This window comes from Asterias amurensis, chromosome 1, assembly GCF_032118995.1.
Source record: "Asterias amurensis chromosome 1, ASM3211899v1".
In the NCBI taxonomy this organism is placed as follows: domain Eukaryota; kingdom Metazoa; phylum Echinodermata; class Asteroidea; order Forcipulatida; family Asteriidae; genus Asterias; species Asterias amurensis.
Window position 1 is genome coordinate 10,082,437 of NC_092648.1, and position 27,337 is coordinate 10,109,773.

Genomic DNA, 27,337 nt, shown 5'->3' on the forward strand with positions numbered 1-27,337 from the left:
AACAAAACACGGAGGAGGCGACAGCACACAACAGATGTGAGAAGTTACAGAGTTTTGCCTGCGTTTTGCTTGTGTTTCGGACTATTTACCTTTGTTATAATGTCTGCTAGATAGTCTATGTATCATTTACAGAATGGATTGGGTCAAATCCCTGAAAGAATACAATGCTGCCAAAGGAAAAAGTGAGTAAAGTCAAGCAACTACAGACTATGAATGACATGATTGATGATGATGACACACACAGCACAGTATGAAAATAATGAATGATGATGTTCCGCCCCAACTTGTAAATCGTCCCAACTATAGTTGGGACTGGTCCCAACTTGAGTGTTAAAGTTGGGGCCAACCTCGCTACCATGGGCAGCGTGCTGTATCACACGCTAGCTCTGCGCACGTCTCTAACCCCTGGGAGGGAAACTCCGATCCGTGTCTTTGATTGGCATGTTTGGCTATCGGTATCATTCGTATACGCACAAAATTTGAAAGGCAGTGCGTCTCAAAAAAGCTTGGTACGCCGAAACGCGTGCGTATAAAGATGTACAGATTAACGTTTTTTGTCACGCAACACTGAACGCCAAGGCAAGTTTATGACTTTTATTAATACACACAGCACATCCAGCGTGTGCGCGACTAACGCCCTACACAGAACGGATCAACCACAGGGGCACAGGACTAATTTAGTAATTGTAATATAAATATCCCTTTTGGAGTTACACTTCCAGGGGTTGTGATCGAGCAAGGCATGCTGGAAAAAAACGGCGTGTTGTGGAATAGTTTTGTTTGTAGGCCCTACAGTTGTTCGAAAAACTGGGAACGAGGTTGAGTCCCAACTATAGTTGGGACAATAATGCAGGGTACCAGTGCGTTGCAGGGTACCAGGGTTGTTTTCTGCTGCTGTGTGTGACAGATTATGCACGTGGTAGACTGCCTCATGGTATGAGCTAGTCTTGAAATCAAGTCGGTAATTGTTTAGCAGTGTAGTTTAAGGGACAGTACTTTTGTGGCTGGAGCGTGGCGGTGCGTAGTAGAAGGGAAATTCTTAATATAGTTTTATGTTGAAAATTACACGGAGAGAGTTCCCAAATGGTTAAAAAAGTTATAGAAATGCAGGATTTATTTTTATACAGGAAATTTGTGTAAACATTGTTTTGGCCATCCGTCCAGTTTTCTCAAAATCGAGTTGTCTGAACCGTCAAGTTGTCCAAACGATCGAGTTGTCTGACAATCCTCTTATACCAGGGGTCGAAATTAAGTGTATTTCCATGGTAGTCAGCAGGGCTAGTGACCAATAATTTTTAGTAGCCCTGATTAGATTTTGGTAGCCCGAAAGACACATTATGTCTCGCGTCACGGCTCAAACTTTACAATACACCAATAACATAGTTCTTTATTGTTTGTGATGATGATTTTTGCATTATTTTTCCACTAGCCCGTCGGGCTATCAAACTGGAAAAATGAGTAGCCCGGCTGTAAATCTGGTAGTCCGGGGCTAGCGGGCTAGTGGCAATTTGGACCCCTGTATACCCTGTATGTTTTTCTTGTTGTGTTTTTAGAGCAAGGTGAAAGTGAGGTGAGAGGGGCGGAGATGGCAACCTTCACTAAGCTCTATAGTGATATGAAGGGACCCAACAAACAGAAAGACAAAAGTTATGCTGTCATTCCAAGATTCTATTATAAAGTAAGACTATTCTTTCCTGTACACTGTAAGGATAGGCGCATACAATGAATGAATGATGTCAATGTACATCCGGGTTTACGCCAAAATTAGGAAAGTGGACAACAGAAAAATGTAGCACTTCTGTGTCCATCTTCAGCCTTATTGCATACAGTAATTCTGAGGGTAGGAGGGGAAGATAAAATCAAGCAACAATGATTTCTTTCGGTGATTAGGCAATGTGATTTATTTGTGCATGTCAAAGAACCCAGACTTTGGGTGGAAGGTGGGGTGGACATACCGCCCACTATGATGTAGCCTATGTACAATAAGAGGGACTACGATTTGCAATCATCTTTTCCATTGTGGAAAAATCAGTGACTGTGAGGACACTTTTATAGCCAAAACTGACCTTTATATATACGATATTATAGTTGATACAAAATTTTTAAGTATAAACTTCTTCCTAAACAAATACCTCAAACAATTATTGTATAGATGTTAAATTTGCATTGGGGATGAATCCTATATTTTGAGCAGTGTCGCGTGTATTTTTTCAACAATATTCTTTCTAGTAAATTTTGTCTGCTATAATACCTGTGGGCTAGTTATTTTTATCACATTGTTAAAGGCACTTGACACCTTTGCTACTTTTCAAAGACCATTATGTTCACTTGGTGTACCCCAACATAATGCATTAAACAAATCTGTGAAAAGTTTTTGACTTAAAGGGTCTATTTAACTTTTGTAGGACAAAAAACACAATGTCCACAGATTTACACTAAACTTACACAGTTTGAAGATGATGATAGTAGAAAGCTTTCCTGAAAGCTTCCCTGCTGCGGTGCTGTAGTTTTTGGGAAATGAGCAAAACAATGTCATGAAAATAATTTTCGTCTCATGAGACAAAAACTATTTTAATCATTTACAAACGTATTTTCATGACATTGTTTTACTCATTTCTCAAAAACTACAGCACCTCAGTAAGTAAGATTTGAAGGGAAGCTTTCCACTATCATTATCTTCAAACCCTGTAAGTTTAATGTAAATCTATGGACATTTTGAAAAAGTACCCAAATCCTTTAATTGGTCATTGCAGTTCAAGAGATTAATGAAAGAAAAAACACCAGTGTTGTTTCAGGCCTGAAGTCTATTAATATATACGAGTGGGAAATTACCTCTTTCTCAAAAACAATACGACACTTCAGAGACAGCCCTTTCTCACAATGTTTTTTACTATCAACAGCTTTCCATTGTTTATTACCAAGTAAGTGTTTATGATTCCAACAGTGTCCAGTGTGATAATGGTTATCAGATTTGCTTATTTTCTTCTTTCTCTCTATTTCTTGAATTCAATTTTAATTGATTTTCTTGTTTCAGCTTCCTAGTGAGGATGAAGTATTGCTGCAGAAACTAAGAGAGGAATCAAGGTAATGTAAGGCCTATGATGAAAATTGTGTTTGATGAAAGAATTTTCCCAAAAGCTGTAATGGTTGCTTGTCAAAAGCTGTTGCTAACAGAACGCTAACAATAACATGGTTAACATACTATCTACTATTCTAAAACAAACTAAATTTCTGTTTCATATTATTTATTTGTTATAATATTAAATTGAGTTAGAAAACCAACAATTTATGTCTGTGTGTATAATTGCGATGGCTGATTGGTTGAAGTCAAAGTTGAGGAAATATATTGCTTTTGGCTTGGATTTTGACAACAATATCTTTGACGGTTTACAGGGCTGTGTTTCTACAACGGAGAAGTCGGGAGTTGCTGGATAATGAAGAACTACAAGTGAGTTGTGGCAGTCAGAATTCTGTTTAGTATTTATACAATTATGGTTACCAGCCAGAATGCTATATTACTTATTTTTTCTCACTGGTTTCAATTGCTATTAATTTAAACTTGGTAGGCATTGTTTAAGATATTGATTTCCCCCAAGACAATTACAATAATAGAGAGCTGCAAACTCTCCTAGATTCTGCACAGGAAGTTCCCTGAAAATAAACCAATATTTCCATGTTCCGTACATGTTAAGTGCAGCCTTCTAATGATTGAAGATAAATGCTCTACCATGACACTCTGATGCAAAACCCTACTCTTAGCAGTGAACATGAAAAGAATGAAAGTATGTCCATTTTCATGGCTCTGCTTATCACCAAATTCTGCACTTACGATAACCGTTCTCCACTTACGTGCAAGCGCCAAATTTCTGCGCAAAGTGTGTGAGCGAAGATTGCCTAGTAAAACCTGTGATTAATACGTGTGACATAAGCACAGAATTCCCTGCTTCCGTAAGCGCTGATTCCTTGCTTACGGTAAGTAGAGCCATGAAATTGGGCCCTGGTCTTCCCATGAAGGGTCTTGACCTAAAATAAAATGCATCCTTGTGGAGCCTTCTTTTGTTCTTTCCTTTGTCCCTGAACTTAATAGTTTCCCCATAGACTTTGTCATATTTGTACACAATAACCAGGGCCCTGAAGATTCTGTTAACTAATGTTACTTTAAGTATTGCTTGAAGCTTTGCAAGGTGTGCATACTGTTTGAAACGTCGATACCACCCCGGCTATTTTCAGAGCCAGTGCTCCCACAAAAGAGATTCACACATGGCTGTACCCGCAATTATACTATTTATTTAAAGTTTCTTCATATTGTATTTCTCTGTCCTCTCTTCAGAATCTATGGTTTCTGCTTGACAAACATCACACTCCACCGATGGTTGGTGAGGACCAAATGATCAACTATGAAGATTTCCTCAAGGTTGCAACGGAGGCTGGTCCTAAATGCAAGTAAGTCTTGAGCGAGAATCAGACGTGCAAGTATATAGAAGATTGACAAAGTTTAACCTTTAGGAAAACATGATTTCTTTACATTTAATTCTGAAATCAAAGGCCTGTAACTTGTACTCCGCACAATGCAAGGATAAAAGCTATTAATCAAAAAGAGAATCAATTGTCATTAAATATTACCAAAATCTGCAATGGGTTGAATGAGTCATTTTCTTTTTGATAGATGGGACATATCCTTCTCTCTTTACAACAGATTTAAAGCAAAAAGTTCAACTGGAAGTCCTTTTAGCCTATCTGTATAATTGAGTTTGTTTATAAAGCAAACACATGTGCGTTTTTTTTGTTTTCAGGCCATTTTTTACTGCGACAATCTTTGCCAAATTGCTACAGACCGACCCCTATGGACGCATCTCCATCATGCAGTTCTTTAATTATGTCATGAGAAAAGTCTGGCTACACCAGACTAGGATTGGACTCAGTCTGTATGATGTGGCTGGGCAGGGCTATCTCAAGGAGTCGGTAAGTAATGAGTATTGAAGCGGTGTTGGGGTGGATTTTACAAAGAGTTAAGACTAGACTTATCTTGGGTTCGGACGAGTCACTCGTCCTACATGTAACTTAGGACTGGCTTTAAGTTTTTAATATCGCTTGGGACTACTCCCAAAGTTCTTTGTGAAATCGACCCTTGGTTTGACATTATTCCTACACATCCATTGTAAAACCCAAAATAACATCTTCAGTAATTGTTACCAAACCCACACTCTGCTGATAAGAATCATAATAATACTACTACTACTAATAATAATAATAGCGAAGTCTTACAAAGCACACGTATTTACCAACAAGGTACTCAAGACACTTAGTATATATATATGAATTCTGAGACCGAATTATGTAGCACCTTATAAGGGTTTACAAGGTGCTACAGCGCATTCAGCAGCCACAGCCAGGAATACCAGAGCGAACCCCTTCTCATTTCGATAAGTACACTGGGTTCTTTTACATGCGTTACATAGCACATGGGACCAACAGCTTTACATCCCATCCGAAGGACAAAGCAATGGTTAAGTGTATAGCGTAAGGACACAAGTGTCGTGACTGGGGGATTCGAACCCACACTCTGCTGATCAGAAGAGTTTGAATTCTGTGCTCTGAACCGCTTGACCACGACACTTCCAAAGAAACACCACAGCTCGAGTCAGGTGCTCATAACTGCTAAGCCATGTATTTCCATGATTTATATGTTCAATCTTACCAATGTTGCACAGACACTTTGAAATCTTCGTAAATCACAAAACAACACTTTTCACCAGCCCCTGACCAAGTTTCCATTTACCTCTGAGTTATATATTTCTGGTATATTTATTATCAACACATTAAATTGAAGCAGGTGGCCCATTGGCCAAAATTAGTTCAATGTAAAAAGTGTGATGTTAGTGAGTAGTTGAATGCTTACTAAATTATATTTTTTGCATTTTATGAAATTCAGGATCTAGAGAACTACATTCTGGAGTTAATCCCAACCTTGCCGCAGCTAGATGGCCTGGAGAAATCATTCTATTCCTTCTATGTCTGCACAGCGGTCAGAAAATTCTTCTTTTTCTTGGATCCGATGAGAACTGGTGAGTTTTGGTTATGTTGTATTCCTTCTCTTTCTTTTGCTTTTATATCTTTCTGGTATTGAATCGAGAAGTTCTCAAAAGCAATACAAACTTGGCTTCTTTAAAATGTTCACAAACTATCTGTACAGTTGACATGGTTGATGTTCTGTGAGCCTGAATGTTTGAATAAAAAACAAATGTTTTACCACCTCTTCGGGTAAACTTAAGAAACAGAATGAACACTATTTAGCAAATGAATTTTTTCTATGAAACACAGCCAATACTTTTGTAGAATTTATTTACATTTCGACTAGTTTCACTATTCATCCTCAGACTGAAGCACCACTAGTCGGTTGGTGGCGCTGTTTTCTTGCTACGGCCACTGGAGGGTGGTTTGGCCGATTGTGTCCTCCCCCTTTCTCATAGCCAACCAACTGGTGGTGCGTCGTACTAAGGATGGCTAGTAAAACTAGTGTAAACAAATTTTACTAAAGTATTGGCTGTGTTTGATAGAAAGTTCATTTGCTAAGATGATATTTTTCCAGCCTGATAAACTTCTTTCATGATGAACATAATCATTAAGATGTGTTTTTATTTTGTCACAGGTAAGATTCGTATTCAAGACATTCTTGCCTGCAGTTTCCTTGATGACCTTCTGGAGTTAAGAGATGAAGATTTACCCAAAGATGCTCAGGAATCCAACTGGTTCTCAGCTCCATCAGCACTCAGGGTTTATGGTCAGTTCTTGTTCTTATGTCTCAATGACTAGTCCTATTGATAACAATAACAATAATAGTAATATAGAAATATTGACTGCTATGAGGGGAACAGTTAAAATTATAGGCCCAAGGTGATGTCAAAACCATGACTATGCCCGAAGGGAAGGTTTTGACATCACCAAGGGCCTATAATTTTAACTGTTTCCCGATTATTAAGCAGTCAATATTTCTTTTATATACCGAATAAAGATTCTTCAAATCAACAACACTGACTACGGTGAAAGGTCGTCTGTGGTAATGGTTGTGCTGTGACACGGAACGCTAGTCATACATAATACATATTATCGTTGCGTTATTTTTAGGGCGGGCATAGTCACCATGACGTCATCTTGATAGATAAAGGGGGCATATCTATTTCCATGACTCCATTTTTAACCAATCTGATTAGAGGATTCTTTACATGAGGCAACACAATTACTTTTTCTCATGTCAGTCATTTCACAAAAACCGTCTCAAAAGCGCTTTTAGAAGTACCCTGGTCATTGGGCCAACAACATTCCATTAATATTTCTCAGCTCCCTGTGGAGTATACATCTTTCTCAGCTCCCTGTGGAGTATACAACCTGGGCAACCGTAGCGCTCCAAAGGCATTTTCAAAAAAATTATCAACCTCTACCCCTCCAGTTACCCATTTATATCCCTAGATCAGGGCTTGAATTTCATAAGGGGGTTCACCCTGGTGTTACTGGTTTGATCGGCAGCCAATTGTGCCACAGCACCTTGCCATTACATGGTGCTATGTTAAAGGAACGCTACAGAATTGGTAAGAAACAAAAATCGTGAAGATCACAGATTCTCATCAAACTTACACGGTCTATAATGATGATGATAGTCGAAAATATCCCTTGAAATATTTCTGTCTGGAATGTCATATTTAATGAGAAATAGATAATCTAACTTCGTGTTTGGAGTTTATCGTGTTTTGGCATCGATGCAATGCAATATGTGTAATTGGTTTTTCACTACTCTCTGGTGACCAAGATGGCTGATCGATCTCAAACTTCTATTGGTTTGTCAGTTTATGTATATGGTGGATTACATAAAGTGCTTACACTGTCAGCAACTGTTTTGTTAGAAAAAAACAATTCTGTAATGTTCCTTTATAGGAGCAGGTCTCATAATTCAAGCGTAGTCTCACATATCTTGCAGAATTTTTTATGTATGTTAAAGCACCTTGAGCGTGACTGAGTGACGGATATGCCTGCTGTATAAGAAACCACTATTATTATTCTTATTATATTTTGTTATTTCAGGTCAGTATCTGAACCTGGACAAGGATCATAACGGTATGCTGAGCAAACAGGAGCTATCTAGGTATGGTACAGGGACACTCACCAGCGTCTTCTTAGATCGAGTCTTCCAAGAGTGTCTAACCTACGATGGAGAAATGGTCAGTCAATCCATTAAGCTTAAACCAACAACTGTCAATATTGTGCAAATAGTGGATGCATATGAGTACAATATAGCAGAGTATCATTACGAGGTGAATTCGGGACTGTTTCATTTCACAAGGTGAAGCAGAGTGAAATAAAACAGTCCATATTATTTTAAAGGAACATTACAAAAGTTGATTTTTGCTAACAAAACAGCACTTTATGTAATCCACCATATACATAAACTGACAAACCTGTAGAAGTTTGAGATCGATTGGCCATCTGGGTCACGAGAGAAGAGTGAAACACTGATTACAAGTTTTGCATGACATCGATGCTAAAACAAAAATGAATAAAACGCTCACTGAGCGATGAACTCCAAACGCGAAGTTAGATTATTTATTTCTCATTAAATATGACATTTCAGACAGAAGTATTTCAAGGGATGTTTTCAACTATCATCATCATTAGACCGTGTAAGTTTTATGTAAATCTGTGATGTTGATGACTTTTGTTTCTTACCAATTGTGTAACGTTTCTTTAAAAGAGTGATTATATTCTGCTGTTTGTATGAATAAAATGCATCCCATGTAGATGGTTTTGTATAACTCATCACACATAGATCTTTCTCATGTGATAGTTTTCATATAATCCTAAGTTTATTTCCAACAATAAGCGGCTTAAAGGTTGATAATTATTAATGAGACATAGCTGGAGCTGTTTAAGCCAAAACCATGCCGTGTCATTGCTGGTACTCTCGCAAAAGCCCCCGACAGCATGGTCTGCGAAGCATAGTTCCTCAGAAAAGTTTGTTTAAAGTTGGGATCTAAAGTTTGGCTATTGGAAATTGGGGGTGAAGGTAGTGGTTGCTGTTCAAATTTCAGGGGATGGAACAAAACACTACTTAAAATGGTTTTGCACAATCTTCCAAGGTCCCTACAGTTATGCCATGCTCTTTTTAAAGTATGTCGCCACTGATTTTTTCTTTCTGCAGGATTACAAGACATATCTTGACTTCGTTCTTGCCATGGAAAATCGGAAAGAGCAGCAAGCCTTGCAGTATTTCTTCCGGCTGTTGGACGTACAGGGCAAATCTTACCTCAACGTCTTCGCTCTGAACTACTTCTTCCGAGTAAGTGTCATTGTCACTGTGAACTGTGTTTGACTCCCAGGCTATTTCCATATGTTTGTGACTCAAATTGAGACCAGAAAGCTTGTCTGTCAATATTCTATCTGCAGTCACAATTGCTACATGTTACCCACTTGTTAGGTTGATTCCAAGTTTTTTTTGTATGTTTGTGACTCTGTCAGTCTGTGGACAACATAGTTTGTCTGTCATAATACCTGCAGTGGGAGTACTAAACACACTTATTGTAAACTGTAGACCATCTTTGAGTGCCAGGCTATTTTCTATATGTTTGTGACTCTGTGGACAACATAGTTTGTCTGTCATAATACCTGCAGTGGGAGTACTAAACACACTTATTATAAACTGTAGACCATCTTTGAGTACCAGGCTATTTTCTATATGTTTGTGACTCTGTGGGCAACATAGCTTGTCTGTCATACTACCTGCAGCCGGAGTACTAAACACACTTATTGTAAACTGTAGACCATCTTTGAGTACCAGGCTATTTTCTATATGTTTGTGACTCTGTGGGCAACATAGCTTGTCTGTCATACTACCTGCAGCCGAAGTACTAAACACACTTATTGTAAACTGTAGACCATCTTTGAGTACCAGGCTATTTTCTATATGTTTGTGACTCTGTGGGCAACATAGCTTGTCTGTCATACTACATGTACCTGCAGCCGGAGTACTAAACACACTTATTGTAAACTGTAGACCATCTTTGAGTACCAGGCTATTTTCTATATGTTTGTGACTCTGTGGGCAACATAGCTTGTCTGTCATACTACCTGCAGTGGGAGTACTAAACACACTTATTGTAAACTGTAGACCATCTTTGAGTCCCAGGCTTTTTCTATATGGTTCCTGACTCTGTGGGCAACACAGCTTGTTTGTCATACTACATATACCTGCAGTCGGAGTACCAAACACATTTATTGTAACTGTAGACCTTCTTGAGTCCCAGGCTATTTTCTATATTGTTCCGACTCTGTGGACAACATAGTCTGTCTGTCATACTACCTTTAGTCAGAGTACCACACTGTAGACCTTCTTTGAGTCCCAGGCTATTTTCTATAAAGTTATCGACTCTATGGACAACATAGCTTGTCTGTCATACCATGCAGTCAGAGTACCAACTCACTCATCATATTGTTACTGTGGACCTTGTTTGATATCCAGGCTATCCAGCAGCAGATGATACAGCATGGCCAAGAGCCAATCTCATTTGCCGATGTGAAGGATGAAATCTTTGATATGGTCAAACCAGCTGATCCCCTCAAAATAACACTACAAGATCTTATCAACAGGTAAGGGCAAATTCCAAAGCGCTGTGTAACGGTCAGCAAATTTTCGTGCTAACTATAACAGAAACAAATTGCTTAAGTGTAAGCCTTTTTCACTGCAAGAAAATTAGGTGGTCAGCTTGCGTGTTCACTGTTGATTTTGATTGTTACCTCAATCATTTTAGTACAGTAAGCACCTGAAGTTTAGCTTGCCTTTTGTGTGCTTACAGTTAGCAGTGTAAACTCGTACAGTAAGCAAAATATTGGTAGTTGCAGCTCTATGAAATTGGGCTCTGGCCCCACAATCGTGGACAAATGTGTTGGCCTGAAAACGGGTGAAACTAAGATTATTCATATGTTACAATTAGGCCTGGGCGAATTATTCGAATATCCGGTTAATGGCGAATAGGTTTTCCTATCCGTAACCGCGAATGCCTTTTTTTTCTTAACCGGATATCCGTATAAGGCGCGAATAGCTATTTATAAACCGGATAGTTCTGTAATTACAACCAAGTAACCGGATATTCTTTTAATATCCGAATATCCGCGGACGTCGGGCGACAACTGATATGAATGTTTTGTCTGAATCCTTATGAAACTTCTATTAAGATAGCATAAAACAGCATAAATTAAGTATTTAACTATGCTCACCTCCGTAAAGAGTTCAAACAATGACATTTCTGACGCATTTTGTTCAAAGATTACGAAAGTTTCCTTCACGTAGAGTCAATCACGATCAAAAGAAAAAGCAAATCGCCATCTTTAAATTAGATCCGGTTATTATTATGAATGAACACAAACGAACAGCGCCCTCTAGCGGCAAATAATAATAATATTTTTTTAATATTTTTTTTATAGCGCCCTCTAGCGGCGAAAAAACTATTCAAATATCCGGTTAATTTCGGATAGTTGGCCAGCGGTATCCGAATATCAAAATTTCACTATTTGCCCAGCACTAGTTACAATTTGTCATAGATTTTGTTCTCCAATTACAAATATTACTCGTGATAATGTTTCAATTTGTTCATTTCAAAGAGCTCACAACATTTGAGTTACCTTTATTACTCATCTCTTTATGATTTATCACTATTATCAGTGTTTTCTGTGCTGCATTGTTTGCTCCTCATTGGTGGTCTAGCACTGTTTAGATTAGATAAGATTTCATTTGTTGTTCACATACCCTTTGGGAGTATACAGCCTGTGCTGCCAAATATGTAGCGCACTAGGCTAAATCAATCAAGAACATATCTGCCCACGCAGGTACACATTTACCCCTGGGTGGAGAGAAGCAATTATGGTTAAGCTTCTTGCTCAGGGACACAAGTGTCACGACTGGGACTCTAACCCACACTCTGCTGAACAGAAACACCAGAGCTTGAGTCCAGTGCTCTTATCCACTTGGCCATACTGTTTCAAATCTCACATGTACAATTAAGATCCAATTTTGTAAAAGTAAATAATGGTATTGATTTGTTGTGTTTTAGCAACCATGGTGAGACCGTTGTGAGTATTCTGATTGATCTGAACGGGTTCTGGACGTATGAGAATCGTGAAGTTCTAATGGCGGAGAATAATAACAGTAATCAATCTGAGAGCGGTAGTCATCAGGACCAAGATATATGAGCCAAAAAGGTCACACAATAGGATCCTAGCTTTTACATGTAAGTGGTGTTAACCTTGTAAGCTGCAACAAATAGTTATTGTTATACCTCGGTAACAAACTGTGAAGTTTGACCGGTTGAGAACCAATCCTGTGACGTGCAACAAAAACGCATGTACCAAGGCTGCACAGCGCGGCGGGTAACATGAGTGATGCGAAACAACCGTGGTTGCGAGGGAACAGTGAAGAATGTTTTTTTATTTGAACAACTGTTCGTCTGTTATTAATCTATGCATACTCGTCATAAATAATGTTTGAAAGTGACAAGTTGACAACAGAACTTTGGAAGAGGACAATAATGTTACAAGGGTATTACAAACAGTTGTTGCACGCTGTGATTGGAGTCCATGGGTTTTGTACACCCCAGGGGGAAAATGGCACTCTTGGCTTCGCCTCGGGTTCCATTCCCCCCCTCGGATCAACTCTAACAGAGCTTTCTCAAAGGCTAAATGACAACACAACACAAATGACACTGCTCTAGAGTTGCAAGGGTCGTGGGTTCGAATCCCACCTGAGTAATATGCCTGTGGTTTTTTCACAGAACTCGGGGGAAGGTTCAGAGTATGCATTTTTAATTTGTTAACAGAATTTTTTAAGTAGTCGAACCACTGTACATTCTGCAACTACTTTGTTATGGGATCAAAGTTCATAGACCTTCTAAGCCTTCAACATTTTTGAGCACAGAAGTGTTGCGCAGAGTATGTTATACATGTAGTTGCCAAGGTGTACACATATTTTGCATAAATGGTTACTTCTTAACAAATTTGAGTGTTTTACGTGTAGGCCTACTGTTTGAATCAAGACCAGTTTAAGTTTCTCCAGTGTGGGATTATAAAGTTTATCTTATCTATCTCAAATAGCCCCTCCTTAGCAAACCATTACCAGTATTGATCAACATTTCCTTAAAGGCAGTGGACACTATTGGTAATTACTCGAAATAATTATTAGCATATAACCTTACTTGGTGACGAGTAATGGGGAGAGGTTCATAGTATAAAACATTGTGAGAAACGGCTCCCTCTGAAGTGCCTTGGTTTTCGAGAAAGAAGTAATTTTCCACAAATTTGATTTTGAGACCTCAGATTTAGAACTTGAGGTCTCGAAATCAACCATCTAAACGCACACAAGTTTGTGTGACAAGAGTGTTTTTTCTTTCATTATTATCTCGCAAGTTCGATGGCCGATTGAGCTCAAATTTTCACAGGTTTGTTATTTTGTGCATATGTTGAGATACACCAAATGTGAAGGCTAGTCTTTGACAATTACCAATAGTGTCCACTGTCTTTAAAACAGAAAAAAGCATGCATTGGATATCAGGCCCACCCCACCCACCCAGTTAGTTTGCTTGTGAAAATGTTGAACCACTATAGACATGACCAGTTCTAGGATTTTCTCTTGGGGTGTAAATGTACACCATTTTTGTTCGATAAATCCGAAAGAAATTGCACGGTTTTCCTTATTTGTTGTGAACATGTCACGCTAGTTTGTGAAGTCAAATTTTTGACTCCACAAAATGGCGACCGTGTTGGTTTGCACAGTAAACGGAAAACCATGCAATTTCAAGGCACATTTGTGTGGATTGTTGTATTCTACACGTACAATGTACTTTTAAAACATCTGTCTGACCATATGCATTTCATAACAGTTTCAAACGCTTTTCATAAACCAACTTGCCCGATCCAAGGCAATGTGTCCCTTTAAGTATGAACTTTGGAGTCTCAGAAGAACATAGAGGTACATGTTCCTGCGAGCATTTCCAACATGAAAAATTATAAATATTGTGTATAATATGTATAAACATGTATTTAAGTAAGTTAAGATTTTGATTTATTTTATTGTCAAGTAAACAAGTTGAGTCTCATTAAAGAATTATTACAATAGACTCTATCCACAACGCGCAGTGCACAAAAGGAATGGATTACCCAAAATAGGCAGAAATGGTTGGCGCATCTTGCTCGGAGGTGCATAAATTTGTGTACCATCCTTTTGTCACCCAAAATGGCGGACAGGAGACGCAAGTGTGTGTTCGCTGTGCATTTTTCATAGGGTCTTTACGGGCTTCATAAACAGCTGACCAGTGTTATTTATTTTTGTGCTCCTCATAAATACTGTCTCACGAACCCTCCTTGTCGCTGAGGAGAGAACTGGTAATATTTAAACCGTCTTGATAAACTGAAATCTTAAGACATGCTTTAGTTGTCCTCCTTGACAACTACTACAGCATAATATTGAAACTGCAGCACATGATACACTGTGATTCTTGACTTGTCAGCCCCCTGGATTGTTGGAGATCTTTGCTGGCTGCCTACTCAACAATGTTGGCAAAAACATCATTTTCTTCCTGTTAAAAAAAAACTGCAAAAATATATTCTAGCTTGAGTGTCCTTAGTCTTGACCCAAGACGTCAGTGATTGATAGTGGTTTGTGTACTACGCTCAGTAGTTAATCGTTACAGCACCCTCCTATGGTTTGTTTGAACCAACTTTACTCCCTCGCACTAGTGGCCAAGACGAGTGTCCTTTGCTTGGAATAATGTCATACTGGGCAAGGGGGATTTGGTGAATTTCAAAAGGCACCACTGTCAATGCTAAATTGTTTCACGAAGAGTGTTTTATTATTGAAGCTGTTAGAAGGGTCATTACACTGTTACAACTGTAAAAAAAGAAAGAGAAAGAAACGATGATTTTAAGTTCTCTTAATACATGTATTATAACTAACATTTTAATGTCCTACCCATGTACGAAATAGCACATTTTACAAAATGTGATACATCTGCACCTGCCATTGTTTTAATCAATAATTATATATCCATTGTTGAATTTCCATATCAAAAAAGTTGTTCTTATCAATCTTGTTTTTATTATTATCAATTACAAAATTACCAGCAATAACATTAAAAGACATAAACTTACGATACCTACATATTCAAAACTAGATTGAAGACTTTGCGTCGGAGTGTTTGACGTAACAAAACACCATCATGCAAAAACACCTAATCTCTCTACTACAATTACATCTACCAGAAATGACTACCGCAGAATTCAAACATTGTATTAAAAAAAAAATCAAAAAAAAAATCCTGTATTTTATACAAAATAGACATCAGACTGAAATTGTATCAAGGAAATTTGTAATCAGTTCCTTGAAACTACCACTGTGGACCAGAAAACCACTTACCGATGTTTGTCAGTTGTGCATTAATAATGGCAAACTCGACATGCTTGCAAGGTGTTTATGTGTTGTGTCTGCTTGTGGCAGTCAATCATGTCAACAGACCTTGTGCATTGACGTCATCCAGCCCCATCTTAGAGGTAAAACGATGACGACGAAACAATCAAAACGCACAGAATTGTACGCGCGACGCACAGGTTTGGCCAATTAACTGCTGCTTTTTTACCTCTAGGTGAGGGCGCCCTGCTGATATGACATCATGTGCATAAGGTCTATAGGTCCATCTGTGAACTGCCATATTGACATTGGTATACATGAATGAATACACCCAGCCTGAGGATCTACACAACAATAAGAACTGAACCACATTATTTCACTAGTCTGAGAGGAATAACGATTGTACTTAACCATACACTCCCTGAGGCAGTTCAAAAATGTCTGAAAAAAAGAAGAGCCTGCACTCACCCCTCCCCGCCCCATTTAAAGAAAAGTAACAATTCCATACACAGCACCTTGCCCTTTAACCAATGAAACTTCATCAAATTCAGTCAAGCAAATGGACAAACAATTTGTTTCCTCCAGGATTTAGTGCCAAGTTGTTTATTTGGATTTATTTTGATTGCGACAATCACAATAAGCAACGGTGATTTTCAAGTTTTTACGTGCTACTTTCTTTAATGTGATAGTATTTCAGATGGAACTATTTCTCTGGAGGATTGATACTGGTATGAACTTTGTAATAAGTCATATTGAAACTTATCACCAATCCTGTACTTTGTATTAAAGACCCTGGACACCTTTGTATCTCAACAATGCATAAAGTAACAAACCTGTACAAATTTTAACTCGGTTGGACATCGAAGTTGCAAGAGAAAAATGGAAGAAAAAACACCCTTGTCACACAAGTTGTGTGCTTTCAGATGCTTGATTTTCCTCAGCTAAGGTCTCTCCATTCCGCGTTACCAAGTAAATTTTTATGCTAACAATTGATTTGAGTAATAACCAATAGCATCCAGTGCCTTTAAGCAACCATTACCCAATGGCTACCAAACCTGCCGAAGTGTCTGTGAGATTCAAAAGCGATCTGATAAACTATGAGAGTGATTTGTGTATAATTTAAAAAAAGTTCAGGTACAAGCCTGTTTGTGATACAAAAATTATGAAAATGAAATTTAGTCAATGACGATGGTCTCTGCTGACTGCACCTTGCTGACCATTCGGTTGGTCTGGGAGGTGATCTTCCAAGGGCGTCGAGCGAGACGCTTCTGCGATGGAATGGGAAGCTTTTTACGCAGTTTCCTGAAAACAGAAAAGGTTAAAACAAAATTAAACACGTTTTTTAAGAAAAAGGTAATTATTTGTTTTTCATCTGCGCCTTGAACACTCAGCAGGGTGGAAGTCTTCACTTTTTCTCTCTAGTTTACCGAGGTCCCTAGCAACTACATCTGTATAGCTGAGCCTTCCTCTTCCCCACTTCCATGTTTTGGTGACCAGGTGATAAGCTGAGAGATGGGTTCTTTGATGTTTCTGTACAAGTTCCCTGCAAGGAAAGCCACACCAGGCGTTTGTACAGTACAACAGATGCAGATAGAGATGCAGAAGTCTCAGATGATGCTGTTGTATTTTGGTGAATAGTTTTCGTTCATTGCCATGTTCAGTATTTGTCATGTGTTGACTCCAGTGAACATTGAAGCATTTCCGCATCCAGTTTCTCTTCTAGTTCCCGTGTGATTGTCCATGTATCTGAGCCAGACAGTTGATTTGAAGATGTATAGTTTGTTCTTATTGTTGAGGCTTGACTTCCATACAGCATTATTTTGTTGCATGCCGACCACGCCATGCCCATTTCTTTGATGATTTCACCTTTGCTGTCTCTCACAAGGGCACCAAGGTACTTGTAGTTGTCAACTTCGTGCAGTTGCAAACTGCTACTTGTTTTGACGTAAATTTTGTCATTGGTCTTGATGTTGATTGTAAGATATTTGGTTTGGATTCATTAAGTCTAAGGCCCACCCATCAAGCATGCCTGTATTATTATTGTTATTATTATTGTTATTATTTCATCTTATCACAGCATGCACAAGAAAGATAATATTTTCTATTGTGCCGGTAACTCCTCGAACCGGGCTTTGGCCTGTAGCCTTAGATCTCAAGGGTCTTTCTTAGGATCTTCGCTGTTCCCAACAGCGCCACCTTCTGCAACAGATCTATTCTCACATTTGTCCCTACTTCGTCAAGATGCTTCCCCAGTGCTTTCGGAATGGTGCCGAGTGCCCCAACCACCACAGATACTACTTTTACTCACATAATAAATTATTATTATCTTATCACAGCATGCACAAGAAAGATAATATTTTCTATTGTGCCGGTAACTCCTCGAACCGGGCTTTGGCCTGTAGCCTTAGATCTCAAGGGTCTTTCTTAGGATCTTCGCTGTTCCCAACAGCGCCACCTTCTGCAACAGATCTATTCTCACATTTGTCCCTACTTCGTCAAGATGCTTCCCCAGTGCTTTCGGAATGGTGCCGAGTGCCCCAACCACCACAGATACTACTTTTACTCACATAATAAATTATTATTATTACTCACTTACTTAGTATGCAGGAGTATATCATCTCCAGTGCAAACAAAATGCATCGTCTATATCTGGTAAAGACAGAATAGAATGACGGCTGACTTATACTGACCTGGTATTTTCATCAGCGTGGAAATAAACATCATCAGGGGCATCCAACCAGCTAAGATGTCTGCGCTTCTTGAAAATCATTCTTCCATCTTCGCTCTAAAAATCAATCCAGAAAATTTAATTTATACTCCAAACTTTGCTTTTGAAATTTTATAAAGAGCTAAGGAGAGATTTGCACTGAAGGTGTGCCTGGCTACATAATACAAACATGTTAATCACAGCTTAGAAAGGGGTTAAAGTTACTAGACACTATTGGTAATTACTTAAAATCATTTTTAGCACAAGAACTTTCTTGGTAATGAGCAATGGAGAGCTGTTGATAGTATAAAACATAGTGAGAAATGGCACCCTCTGAAGTAACAGTTTTTGATAAAGAGGTAATTTCTCACTCAAATACTCAAATACTTCAGGCCTTACGCATTTTCATAAGGAATTTGAAAGCACACAATTGTGCAACAATCTTTCATTATTCTCTCGTAACTTTTAAAACCAATTGAGTCCAAAATTTCACACATGTTGGGATACACAAAGTGAGAATACCGGTCTTTGACAATTACCAAACGTGTCCAGTGCCTTTAAGCAATACCCTTTGTCATAATCAGAAGAACGCTGTAACACCGGTATTTTTGTTATTTTGTTTTGCGCGAGTTACCCAGCTAGGCATAGTGTAAAAAACTACCTTTGCGTTTGTGTGGTCTCGCCCAAAAGTTTTTTAACCAGCGAGAATGCAGAACATTCCCGTAAAGTTCTTTAATCGAGTCACGCTATAAGGTGATTAAGCTGCAGTTGCTTTGTGTTTTTGTTTACTATTTACTTTGTTTAATAATCGGTTGCTTTGTCTAGACCTTTTGTATTTTGTGGTGAGTGCCAGAAGAAGTATATGGCAGATCTCAAGAACCTCTTGACAGAGGAATAATAATAAATAATAATAACAATTAGTATATAGCGCATTTCACAATAACCTTATCAATGCGCATTACATTAGGGTTTCTCAGCTCCCTTGGGAGTATACAACCTGGGCAACAGTTTGTACCGCTCCAAATGCTTTTTCATTCACAATATCAACCTCTACCTTCGCAGGTACCCATTTATACCCCTGGGTGAAGAGAAGCAATTATAGTAAAGATGTGTATTTGTGAGAGAGTGAAGCAAAGATCGGTGTCAACTTGCCGAAGGCCTGAAACAGCAGGTTTTTCTGATTTATTTTGTGGGGACACAACCAAAAATCATGACAACCTGACAAAGCCAGTGTCGTAAGAACTCTTTTTTCCAAATTCCCGTTTGGAGAAAAACCACAACACTCAGCCGGGCCGAGGATCTCGCCAGTAACACAACCTGTAAGTATTTACTTGAAATATTTTATTGCGCTCCGTATCAAGCTATTTTACCTGGTATTATCTATAGTCATGCATTATGAAGTCTTTGTTTCAACATTCGTTATTATTGTGTGTTAACCAAATATTTGCAGAACTAAAGTACCAAAGTGATTTCTGCCATGGCTGCCAAAATTGAGAGAGAAATTATTTATCAGAGAACATATTGTGGCTATTTCGTATCTCTAACCAAGAGTTGATTGTAGTAGTTTATTCACAAGAAATGTGTTTCTTTCTTCTAAAATGAGAAGTAATGCTTGTAATGCTAACAACTGTTTGCAAAACACTTTTAAGGGTTTTGGTTTATTTTATATAAATAGATGGCCGTGGGTTCGGGAGTAACCACACACTTTTAAGAGAGAGATGGCGCTTGCCGAAAGATGTGATACTTGCACCGAACTGTTATAGATGAACTGTTAGACATACTTGGCAGTCTTGAGGTGTAGGCCTACCTGATGTTCCGGAGTTGAACTCCTCCATGATGATGAGTTAATCATGATGGAGTAAACTTATGATTTTGTAAAAGAATTTAAGTGTTGAATCTTGTAAAAGAAACTGAAGCTGGAATACTCCATGAGTTGAACGGGATTTAAGATTGTTCGAACTAATAAGAAAAGTCTGTTCTGGAGTTGAACTCCTCCGTGATGAGGTAATGATACAATTGTTTTACCAAGTAATGTTTTTACAACGTGTATATCGTATACGAAATTGTAGCTGGAATAACCCATTAAGTTGATTTGAAGTTTAATATTGTTTGAATCAATAAGAAATTTAAAGTATGTTTTGGAGATGAACTCCTCTGTCATGAGTTAATCACAGTTGTATTACCAAGAAGTGTATTTACAAATTGGGTGTTATAAAAGAAACTGAGTGTGAAAGAATTCACGAGTCGAACCGACAGAGTTAAACATAATTTTCGCTAAGTTAATAATTTAAAATAAATGTAAATACCTTGTATACATAAAAAGTCGCTTTCTTGTCAGCCATTTTGATTATTTCTTGTCTGTTGTTTCAGTTGTGTTAGTTTTTGAACCGGGGTCACCATTAGCAAAAGTTCAAGAGAGATTTAATGACAGGTGTTTGCTAAAAATCAAATAATGGTGACAAATGCAGAGGGAAATCAGGGAATAAAAGGGTAGCGACAGGTTCTTAAACGGCTATTTAAGAACGAGTCACTACCCTTTTAATTCATAAATTAAAAACACCAACATTTTGAACAAAATATGACTGCTACCATTCTACCATCATGCTTCTAGTTTCGTCTTTTAGTCTGGATTTTTGCTGTCCATGTTCAGGGGCCCAGCAGTCTGCTGCAAATGAAGTTGTCTTGTTCCGGCCTCATAACAGTGGTACTGTACGACATAATTTATGAAACCAAACTAATGGCTCATCTTATTTCCTTTGACAATCCACCGGGGGGATTTTTGATGCATGAACAATTACAAGAAATTACACAGTTCAAACAATGCTTTTTAACACCTAAACAAACGTATTTGTCATTTTATTTAAATACAACAAGAAAACTACATACATTTTAAATGCAACATATAAACCTGTAACAACCTTTTAAATAAATATCGGCCAGTTCAGTGTTTTTTTTTGTGCCCTGGAAACTAAACAGCACGTTCATTGGTGTGGTGTTTATACTTTGTACACACACGTGTGGCCATTCATGGAGGAAGGAAATAGATGGATTTTGAACAAGCCTACATCAAAAGGACAAGGTTGACTGCCGCGGTCGTCCACTGGCATTCTCAAAATTCCAATTAGCGCGGTTTGGTGAATCCACAAGAATAATGTCTGAGACGGATGACGTAATATCCGTGAATCGCGCATGGGAAACGGCTTGTTGCCTGGGTTTTCTTTTCAAAAGTTAATTTTTCAAAAAATCTATAACATTTCTGGTCTACTCTGGACACCTCAAAGACATATATACGAATGGACGCAAAAAGTGCAAACTCTTTTACCATTAACTTATCCCAGCACTGGAGCTCACTGGAAAACCACTAAAATCATAAATAAATGATCACATATTTCACTCTTAATGTTAGGCTATTGTTTTGACATACATGTAAGATGTCATATCTTACCTTAAAGGAACATTACAGAATTGGTTTTGCTAGCAAATAAGTTGCTGGCAGTGTAAGCACTCTATGTTAAATCCACTATAAACATAAACCGATCGGCCTTCTGAATCACGAGAAAATAGTGAAAAATCGATTACAAATTTTGCATTGCATCGATGCCAAAACTGAGTGACAAACTCCAAACTCAAAATTAGATTATTCATTTCTCATCAAATATGACATTTCAGACAGAAATATTTCATGGGGTGTTTTCTACTATCATCATCATTAGACCCAGTAAGTTTTATGTAAATCTGTGGTCTTCACCATTTTTTTTTCTTACCAATTCTGTATTGTTCCTTTAAAACAAGCTGATTTAAAAAGAAAAAAAATGGAAAAGATTTGAAAATTCAAAACGTATCAACGGAGACATACATGTAGCACGCACAGCTGTTAGCATTAATAATGTACTGCGCATGGGTTCTATGTGTGTATGCCAGTATGAGCTTCTAGACTATCTTGCATGCGTGAACTATTCTGTTCTCTAGTAATGGTCAGTGTCGGCAGCGACCCTGTGCACAAAGGACAATGTAAATCTGCCGCACAGCTAGTGGTTTGGCGGGTCGTTCAAACTCCATGTATTTCCTATCTCCATGGTCCATTCGTTTCGTATGTACACAAGGCAAGAAAATATGGCTGTGTTGCTGGGAAATTGAAATTGGCAAACTTATTTTGATGGCAAAGATGAAGCTGTAAAGATGGATTGTGACTGGTTTGTTTGTGTGGTTTGTTTGATCTTGACGGCCATGTCTTTAGACTTGTTGACGAGTACATACACCGGCAGCATCGACACTGTGGAGTTGGCTGCGGGGACATGCTGCTTAGCGACAGTGAGTGAGGGCCTGTGCTGACTGCTGGTGGTAGCGATGCTGTCCAGGTCAATGACATTGTGCAGAACTGCTGACATATCTACCTTTTGCTTCTCAGAAGGATCACGACAGTAATGTTTGATTGATGATTCGTTTCTGTGACCAGAAAGCCCCATGATAGTATGACTATCACAACCAGCCTCGTTGAGTACAGTTATAGTTGTAGCTCGCACACAATGGTTTGTGTAGATTTTGCTCAGGACTGCATCTTTGGATATTTGTTTCATCATTGCCCCGATCTTGTTTTTGCCAACTGGTGCGTTGCAGTACCAAGCATGCGTTTCCCCATCAGTTGATGAGTAGGGATGCTGGAAAAAGGCTTCTTGTTTTGGATTCAGTTTACTCATGTACAGCTTCAGAACTGCAACAGGGCAAACATCACTTTCAGGCTTTGCATACATTCGCTTCTCCCCGTCAAAATCATGCTGTAAGTTGCCAGGGTGATTTTTGGTAGCTTCGTTGAACACCATAGTGGCATACTCTTTGCCTGCAGCATCTTTCTTTATGGCGAATGAATCTCGCTTCAGAGAAGTTAAGCCTTCTCTGCCTCGCCTACAGAAGAATAAAGATGTGTAGAACCACACCAATCTTAGAAGACTTGTTGGGTTGGAGGTGGAGAGTGTGCCACTTGAAAACATCTTTTTTATGTCTTCGGCTCTGATGGAAGTTTTATGGTGACTTTTATCCTTGCCTTCTCTCTTGATACGTTTCATCATTGCCCGAAGGACATTGTTGGCTGACATAAACTCTTTATCTTGCAGTATGTTGATAGCGCGACTGAACGGAGGGCTTGTGAGGTGTCGATGGATAGATGCCCTCAAACCCCTCAGAGACTGATAAGAGTAGGCTGTGCCATCTTGTTTTTTTGTCCCCCCATATAATCGTCGCAAGAGTGACGCCAAGTCATGTACTTCCAAATTCTCAAAGCTTGGATTTTCACCCACACTCTTACACCAATCTGTAAGTAAATGACGTTCAAAAATTAGTTTTAATAATAATCAAAAGTAGAAAAATTTGAGCACAAGGACATCTTCTGTTTTAATTTAAAAGAAAAAACATTGCCAATTTTGACCCGTCTTCTGTGGGGCATCAATTTTAATTATATATTTTTTTAAATTAATTCAAATGAAAATAAAAAATGCCTGTAGGTAAATCTTACAGCAAAAATAACAGAAAATGTAGGATTTAAAAACATTAGTAAACCAAGAGAGACATAACAAACCGAACAGAAAAAGCAAACAGATGCCTAGGGATTGTCCAAAAGCGAACCAAATCACTATCCAAAGGGACAATCCCTTTAGGTAGATCAATAAGACATCAAATAAGCAATCAAAGGGGAACAATTAAGAAATGAAAATGAACCATTACAAAATTTGGCAAGAGGAGGGCATTTAAAAATTTTAAAAAATTGCAGAGACAGATGAACGTCAGGCTTGTAAATAATTAACTCTGTAGATGAATCCTCCACGGACACAGTCAACCACTCACAAAGCTTCGTAGAAAGTGTGTCTGTATATTGATATCTGCAAAACCAAGTAAGTAGTTGACTGCGCCCAAAGAAAACTCATCCACAGAGTTGCAGAGAAACATTGGCCGAAACTAGGAGAAAAAATGATTGTGGATGATTGCTTTGTAGCCGGCTGAGTTAGTACCCTGCTCTCTTAAAGGCAGTGGACACTATTGGTAATTACTCAAAATAATTATTTAGCATAAAAACCTAATTAGGGAGAGGTTGGTGAGAAATGGCTCCCTCTGAAGTGGAGTACTTTTCGAGAAAGAAGTAATTTTCCACGAATTTGATTTTGAGACCTTAGATTTAGAATTTGAGGTCTCAAAATCAAGCATCTGAAAGCACACAACTCGGTGTGACAAGGGTGTTTTTTCTTTCATTGTTATCTCGCAACTTCGATGACCGATTGAGCTCAAATTTTCACAGGTTTTTATTTTATGCATATGTTGAGATACACCAAGTGAGAAGACTGGTCTTCGACAAATACCAAAGGTGTCCAGTGTCTTTAAGGTGGAGGGCAAGGTATTCCAAATATAAGGAAAGTAATTAAAAGCGGAATGTTTAAAAGAGTTAATGCGGGCAAATCCAATCTTCAAAGTTTAATTGTCAACATGGTGAACAATGGAGGGAAGTTGAAGAATGGTTAGGTGATCTTGGTGACTTACATCTTTATAGTAAACTGCAATTGCTCATAATTATGTACAATACAGAAGGACAACAGTTAAGATTTGTATATATTTACCTTGTAGGATTCTCACACCCCACCCAGTTACGTATGACGTTCCCTTTTCGTACTTTTCTTCTTCCAACGTTGAAAGTTCTGCTTCAGTTAGATGGTCAAACCTGCCTCCCCCAGGAGCACATTTTTCTTCGTCACTTTCATTTATTTCTTCGCTTTCCGGCTCTCTGCTCTCCATATCCTGTAGCAGCAACATTTCTTCATCGGTGATGTCATCAATTTCAAAATTTATAAATTTCCCCAATCTTCAGAACCCACCCACTTTCGGGGAAAAATAAGCTTCTTTTGTAGAAAATAAAGTGCAAAGACGAACGTTATGACGTCACTGTTAAAGTGAGAAAACATAAGCCGAAATGTATCCCTGTTCACAGGGCCATTTTTATCGCTGACTGGTTTTAAACCACTCTAGCTGGTCTTTATCAACTGTTTAAACACCCCCACGTGATGTGCTCTCCACCAATAGGAATAGAGAAACACACACAAGAGGTTTAGAACACAAGACACACACATCTTTCTCATTTGATTGAAGGAATACATGTCATGTGTCATCCAATAGCTGGTGTTTAATGCCACGCACTCCAAAATGTAATATTGGATAGGCCCGTCCAATATGGGTGATTATTGGATGATGTACAGCATTATATACACAGGTCTCGAAATAACCCATGGCAATAGCTGTAGTGCACTGTGCCCCATCCAAAGTTCCAACACATTTTCCTCATACAGTGGCCATTGCCACAGGAATGTTGACGTGCCCCTTCAAGAGCGAAGGTCAAGGCATGTATATAGATTTTTTTCTGGTTGTTTAACCATATGAAATTAAAGGAACATTACAGAATTCGTAAGAACCCACAGATTTACATCAAACTTACACTGTCTAATGATGATGATTGAGAAAACATCCCTTAAAATATGTCTGTCTGAAATGTCGTATTTGATGAGAAATGAATAAAACCAATTTCCCGTTTGAAGTTCATCGCTCAGTGAGCATTCTGTTTTCATTTGTTTAAAAATGATATCATGCAATAAGTTTTTCACTATTTTCTTGTGACCCAGATGGTCGATCGATAATAAACTTCTACAGGCAGGTTTGTCAGTTTATGTATATGGTGGATCATATAAGGTGCTGACACTGCCAGCAACGAAAACCGTTTTTGTGAAAACCAATTCTGTAATGTTCCTTCAATAATAATTAAGTGCAGAGCATTATTTTGATGACCTACCTGTGCACTAGCGTCTCCACTACCGCCGTCTTCTAAATGTTCACCTGAATCAAAAAGAAATTTAGACTTTTAGGGTCAGATCTTTTTCACTTTAAGTAGGGCTTTAGCAGAAGTGGGGGGGGGGGGAACTTATCTGATAATTTTTGGTTTTCTAGGATGTGTAATTGTTACATCCAGAAGGTTTTAACAAACATTTCTCAACATTTTAATGTAAAGCAATTTTGATCACCAAACCAAACAAAAACAGCTTATTACTAAAAGCCGAAACTCTTGAATAATGTGATGGTTAGACAGTTTGCCACGGATAAGAATTTGAAATTTTGGAAGGCACATTAAAACCATGGCATTTCCCATTGGGAACCCCATGGCCAAATGTCATAGAGCTACTTAAGCACAAAATATTTTTTAACAATTTTCTTCAAGCAAAAATGATCAGGATACCAGTCACAAATTGTACTCTTGAGATGGTAGTTTGGCTGCTAACCTTACTCTGGTAAGCGTAATTTTGTTACGCTTAGCTACTTTCGTGCTTAAGCAGCTCTATGAAATTGTGTCCCGGTGTTAATATTTCAAAGAGTTAAGGGAACAAAACCCTCAGTACTCGAGTAGAGCTAAGATCAGGATCTCTTTTATCTGATGAAAATAACAGGTTTTTTTCACCAAGCAGGAACAAAACGTCTTAATTCAGATAAAAGTCTCATACACGCATATTAGACATGTTAGATGATGGAATAATTGGTCAGAGTGGCGACAATACCTTTCTTTGGAACATGGCGCTGAGGAGCAAGTTGCATTCTCTTGTTGGCTGGTGCTGAAGTTAAACAAACAGATGAAATCAATTTATAAAAAAGTTGTCCTGAATGCAAGAAAAAGGTCTCCATGACAAAGTCTACAAAAAAAATACTTATAACAAATTAAAAGAGTCGTAACCTGAAATATTGAACAGTTTTTGAGAAGTTTTTGAGTAATCAAATTAAAGGGATTTGTTCTTTGCGTGTTATGGTCGAGAGGTTTGTCTTGATGGCAGAGTCGTCGGAGTGTGGGTTTGATTCCTGGTCATGACACCTGTCGCTCCTTAACCCTAAGCACTTAACCATAAATTGCTTCTCTTAACCCAGGTGTAAACATTTGGAGCGCAAGAGTAATGAGACAGCTTTAGTTTTGGATTAATCCCCGAGTAAAATGCAGACCTGATACTCCACAGAGGCAATGAAGCGATTGTCTCTATGCCCCACTGGTCATTGCCTTGGTGCCCTTGAAACGCCCCAGTAGAAATTAACAATTTCCTCACAGGGTGCCCTTTTGAGTAGTGCTGGTTCTAAAAGAACCAGTGGTTGACAACTCAACGTTTTGATCAGTATGCTTTGAT

General features: G+C 38.4%; 2 protein-coding genes across 4 annotated transcripts in view; one reads left to right on the forward strand and one right to left on the reverse strand.

Annotated features, from left to right (window-relative positions):
* LOC139945142 (serine/threonine-protein phosphatase 2A regulatory subunit B'' subunit gamma-like) lies at positions 1-19,626 on the forward strand. 2 transcript variants are annotated; one of them, XM_071942429.1, is made up of 13 exons: positions 1-182; positions 1,554-1,678; positions 3,035-3,084; positions 3,394-3,448; positions 4,331-4,443; positions 4,794-4,962; positions 5,933-6,065; positions 6,650-6,781; positions 8,077-8,213; positions 9,191-9,328; positions 10,508-10,635; positions 12,096-12,272; positions 19,209-19,626. In XM_071942429.1, exons 1-12 carry the CDS (start codon positions 134-136, stop codon positions 12,232-12,234), a joined length of 1,368 nt encoding a protein of 455 aa, XP_071798530.1. In that variant the 5' UTR covers positions 1-133; the 3' UTR covers positions 12,235-12,272; positions 19,209-19,626. The 2 variants fall into 2 exon arrangements, with proteins under 2 accessions (XP_071798530.1, XP_071798525.1); XM_071942424.1 differs by lacking the exon at positions 19,209-19,626 and having other exon boundaries at positions 12,096-14,165.
* The window catches only part of LOC139945128 (metastasis-associated protein MTA3-like), a 27,030-nt gene continuing 15,032 nt past the window's right edge, over positions 15,340-27,337 (reverse strand). The window contains exons 16-19 of one of the 2 annotated variants that reach the window (XM_071942413.1): positions 26,726-26,779; positions 25,969-26,012; positions 18,130-18,224; positions 15,340-16,741 (exon numbers count right to left, since the gene is read on the reverse strand). In XM_071942413.1, the coding sequence (XP_071798514.1) occupies positions 16,615-16,741; positions 18,130-18,224; positions 25,969-26,012; positions 26,726-26,779 (320 nt within the window). In that variant the 3' untranslated portion in view covers positions 15,340-16,614. Of the gene's footprint in view, positions 16,742-18,129; positions 18,225-21,012; positions 23,455-24,748; positions 24,927-25,968; positions 26,013-26,725; positions 26,780-27,337 lie in introns of those variants that run through there. The other variant, XM_071942404.1, reaches the window with a different exon arrangement.